Genomic DNA, 5,095 nt, shown 5'->3' on the forward strand with positions numbered 1-5,095 from the left:
CATTAGCCATGATTGGTGAGTCCAGGGGTGAAAGTGTGAAACTATTAAAATTACATCATGTTTAATTTCCTTTTACATCATGAGGTTGTTCTCGAGTAAGGTTGATGCATCATCACATGGAGCATGACACATTTTTGTGGGGGAACGATTAAAGTTGGAACACAATTCAAGTGATATACACCTCCAATGTAAATGTCATTATTATATGCTTATGTCAGGTTATTAGAGAGGTTATTGATAGACAATACATTCAGTGTACTTGGAATTCATCTTTCCATTGCCTCGACTCTAAGATGGATTTGCACTAGCTACAATTCATGCAAATGAGAGGGGGTGCTAGTGCTTAACCCACATATGCACCAAAGCATTGGATGTTGCTCTTAGATTCCCCTTGTTGTGTTCGAAGTGGGTTTACATTAGCATTAAGTTGAAACTAATCATCATGATCTTCATCTTCTCAATAAAATCTGCTAGCTTTTCCATATACATGAGATAGAGTTAGAGGTTCACCTCATATGTAGAAGCCACATTTATTATGAGATCCAAGGGACATTATATTGTCTCTATCAAGATTTGGATGGTTCATTGTCTACATTCTCTCAATACATGTCTAGCTCTTTTTAAGAGGGAGGTTCTTGGATTTAGATATTTATATAATACCTTATGTGGCCTTCCCCATTTGAACCCTTTTAAGGGGTGTCACCTCCTTCCATGTTGCTTTGCCTAGTTAGGGCCAAACTTGACAAACCAAGATTCAAACTTCTTCAACTATCAAATTGGTGTGGCCTCATACCTCATCTTGGCCTTAATGGGACATATTCCTTCAAAGAGACTTATGAGGATTTCCCATTGTAAATTGTAGGTTGGATGTCATAGGACCTGTTACCCCCCTTTATATATGGCTTTTTAGAGGAAATTTACAAATTTTCATTGTCATCTTAGCCTCTGGAATTATTTTCACATTGATCATTTTCTTGTTGAGGTATATGCATCTATATGTAACTCATGGATTTACCGTTGGCTCAATCACACCTTTCCTTGGCCATCTAGGACCCTAGGTGTAGGAAGAGGTTGCTTTGGCTACCAAATTTAGCTTGATATGTATGATCCATGTGCATATGATATCTTGAATGGTTATTATTTTTATTGTGATCACTTAAGAAATCTATTCTAACTCTTAATGCTTTGCCTATAAATTCTAAGTTGGATTGTCCCATGGTGTTTCATAATTTTACTCAAAGAAGTGTGTCATCTTGATGGTTTGGGAATATACTTGGTGATTTGAGTAGGTGCTACACATCAATATTATTGTACCCCTTATTTCCCTTGGTCAAATTTTATCCCATGTCATTCTATAGGATATTCATTCATTTTCCTCAGGTGAGACCTTTATGATTAAGCATTCATAGATTTGTGGAAAATTATTTCCCCTTTTGTCATTTGTGATGAAAGAAAAGAAAAAAATGAAAGCCAAAATAATTAAAGGTACACTAATACGATGCATCTAAGTTTAAACTCGAAGGTTGAAGTGCAAATGCATGTAAATTTTATATCTATGAGTTGTTCCAAACTAATGAAAAACTCATTCCCTAAGTCCTAGATATAAGAAAAAGGTGAAGAAAGGAAAATTAGGCCCAATGAATGGTAACCCATGATAATGAAACCCAAGATCTCAAAATGAAAACTGCAACTATTTCTAATTGTTTCCTTTGAACACTAAATGAGTGGTGTGATGAAGGAAGTATCCCAAGTAGAAATCAACTAGTCTTAGATGAATTCCAAATTCTTGAAATATAATAGTGAGAAAGCATGGCCTTTGGGTAATATCTTGGGCAATAAGCCACATTCTCTAGTTCAAAGAACATCCTTGAATCCCATTTATTTCTTTTTCCGCCAACATCAATCTAATAAAACAATGATAAAACCTAGTGTTTATGATATAAAATAAGTTTGGGATGGAGAGCCATGTTGAATGCATGGAGGCTCGAAATTCCAAATGGAACACAAGTGGGCAGATGTTGCATTTATCTTGAATGTTTATGTAATAAAATTTTGTTGTGAGGGAAATCACACAAAGTAAAGGAAAGAGGACAAGAGTAGGATTGAACAACAAATGAACCACATAGGCATTGAGAAGAACACCTTGGAGTGAGGAGCTTCCCTTTCATTGAGAATGATTATGTTTAAAAAGATCATCAAATGCATGGACGAGGGTCACATGATAAGTGTCGTGGGGGAGGGAAAGTAATTAGCACCCTTGGGTGGCTCTAATGCAAAGAGTTAGACATAATCCACATTAGATGTGAGTGCGGATCAATACAATATCACTAATTTACCATTCCATTGATTATTTTCCAAATATGGGCTAAGCGTCTTGTAGCCTTGAGGGTTAGTTTAAGTAGCCATGAGTAAGATGTGAGATCTGTCTCCCCATTTTGGTGAGGTTAGATGTTCAATTCTCTTGGTCCTCTAGGGGCAAGATGCTTGGAAGTTGGGCAGTGATGGTCTACCTAAATTACCATCCATCAAATATGGTGAAGTCTATGGACTTTTCCCATATATATATATATATATATATATAAAAGAGGGCCACACATAAAGTGGGTTCTCTCCTTGTGGTTTCACCCCATTGACACAATCATTTATGTCACACAAGGCCCAACCTACTTTGTTGGAAGACTATTGTTGAAGGAAAAACATAGGAACTTGGTGGAGAAGAAGCAAAACCCCTTGTCATTGAAGGGTCATATTTTGATCACATGAAAGACAATCAATGCTTATGGGAATATTTGGAATTAGGATACAATGTTAGAGGTCTCATTTGTATGAGAGCTCAATAGCTTCTTATTGGGAGGAGATATGTGCAATAGTGTATTGATGACATAAACACAATGAGATAACTTATTTGTGAAAACTCTAATATATAATGTAATACATACTTTATATATATATAAAAAAAAAAAAAATATTCATTATTCTCAATATATATATTATTATTCTAATTTGATTTAAATTAAATCCTTAGATTTATCAGCACATATTATTAATTACACCAAACACATTTTAAAATGAAAAAAATTATCATATATAACTAATCATATAGAAATAATTTATACCTCCAAAAATAATTTAAAATTCAAAATGATTTACTGCTTGACTCTACCCCTATTTACAAAATTTCACCACCATTATCTAACCATGTGTTACCACGACACAATCGTCAAGAGCGGGAAACAAAACATTTGAAAACCATTACCTCCGTGCACAATCAGCTAAGGGTGGGAAACAAAGTGGTTTCAAGTTTAAAACATGACTTTTCTATCAGACCATTGATTCAGAGTCTACAAAGAAGAAAGCCAGAGAGGTTTGGCTTCTTACTCATTTCAAAGACGTTGTGAGTAGTTCAATAGAGTTTTGGTCCGACTGGTTACCCACAACCAGCTTCTGCAATAAAACCCTGATACGATCTCCCATATCTACCATTGCTTCACTCAATACATGACCGAGGCACAGGGCTTCTATGGATGTATGCATCTACCTGTTTGGACTTGAATTCACGAGAATGAGAGCGTGCTGTAGAGGTTAGGGTTTATTTTTTCAAATCTACATGCAGGAACAAGACAAAATTACTAGTCTTCTGTGATTTGGAGGTGCTGCAAAACGAGGAGCCACATAGAGAATCTGTGGGCAATGTTAATTCTATTTCATAAATTCAAAAGCTAATGTAGACTATGGGAGCCCACGATTTCTCTCTAAAGGACATTTTCAGGCCCAATCGCCACCGTACCATCAAGTTATTTGGCGCTCTCATCAATTTCTGGTGCTACAGGTGAGATGGATATTGTATGTTAAAATATGTGTTTTGACATTTTTTCTTGTTACTCAAGGAAAATACTTATTATGGGTATGCCAAACAATAATGGAATGCAACAACGAGCTTGAAAATGAATTACTGATAGAAGAGATGAACATCGATGTTTTTCTGCCCAAATTATCTTATGCAAAATAATTGGTTTGCTTCAGATATTTTTTTGTAAATTTAATTAGCTTAGATTTGCATATTTATTCCTTTTTTATGGATCTAAAATGGAACGATAATTAAAAGAAATTGAGGAAGAGTGACAATCAAAGCAGCTTCTAACTTAAGCACTACAGGCTGAAATTAAGAAGTTGTAGATGGATTTCAGCATCTTTGGGAAATATGGCACGATAAAGAAAACAGTTCTCCGAAGTAGGGTTGGGCAAATGATCGTAACTCCATCTCAATGGCTCGAACAGCTCGTCATTAACATGAGGATATAAACTCAGAAAATTTGGATCCCCTGTTTGCATCTGCTTTAAAGCAAGTTTCCAATCATCCACAGGTCTTCTCCTCAATGTAGCGGCTAGTACACGTACGGCTAGGGGCAAACCTTTACATTCATCTGCAACTTGTCTCCATGTATTCGCTTTATCCTGGGGAATACCTTGGCCTTCAAAAGCTATCTTACAAAACGAATCGGTGGCTTCGTCGAGGAATAGGGTTTGTACTTTCATGGACTCTTGTGCACCCATTTCTCCAGCCTGGCGAGCAGAAAATACAATCTTGCTTCCCTGCTTATTGACAAACGCCATGCCCAATTGATTAATATCGAAGAATCTCCGTAAATCATCTAAGAACACAAGAACTTTCTTGTCCCTCAGAGAAGCAGACAATGACGTCTTCCTATAATCAACATCATTATAGCTTGGTAAGTCATGCTTGATTTCGTGAACAATACAACTCTGCAAGTCGGCCAAATTAGGGAATTGACCAACTTTAACCCAAATCACAAAATCAAAGCCTCCTTTATTAACCTTAAAAACGTTGTATGTTCTTCTTAGCAATGCTGTTTTACCAACTCCTCCCATTCCATACATACAAATTACGTGAACAACCGACTCTCCCGTAAGCAAGTTCATTAGCTTCCAGAGTTAATCTTAGACCCTACCAATCCAGTGGTTGGCTACTCATGCAAGAGTACTATATATTGCTATTGCGGTGTAGAGACGACTAGCATCTAAATACAAAGACTGAACTGTATATCATTAAGGAGACATTTAAACAACTCATCGG

The 5,095-nt window shown here is 36.3% G+C and overlaps 1 protein-coding gene across 1 annotated transcript; it reads right to left on the bottom strand.

Moving 5' to 3' along the window:
- Positions 1 to 4,149: 4,149 nt before the first annotated feature.
- On the bottom strand, positions 4,150 to 4,890 carry LOC149148976 (putative disease resistance protein At5g63020). The gene has a single exon (XM_089442339.1). It carries the CDS (start codon positions 4,888 to 4,890, stop codon positions 4,150 to 4,152), a length of 741 nt encoding a protein of 246 aa, XP_089298465.1.
- Positions 4,891 to 5,095: the final 205 nt, after the last annotated feature.

Source organism: Pinus tabuliformis, chromosome 9 (assembly GCF_031772625.1).
Source record: "Pinus tabuliformis cultivar Carrire ecotype Pingquan chromosome 9, CPIR1, whole genome shotgun sequence".
In the NCBI taxonomy this organism is placed as follows: Eukaryota; Viridiplantae; Streptophyta; class Pinopsida; order Pinales; family Pinaceae; genus Pinus; species Pinus tabuliformis.

What these genes read in the sequence shown, in the direction of transcription:
- LOC149148976 (XM_089442339.1), bottom strand. Translation starts at nt 4,890, where the DNA reads ATGGGAGGAGTTGGTAAAACAGCATTGCTAAGAAGAACATACAACGTT.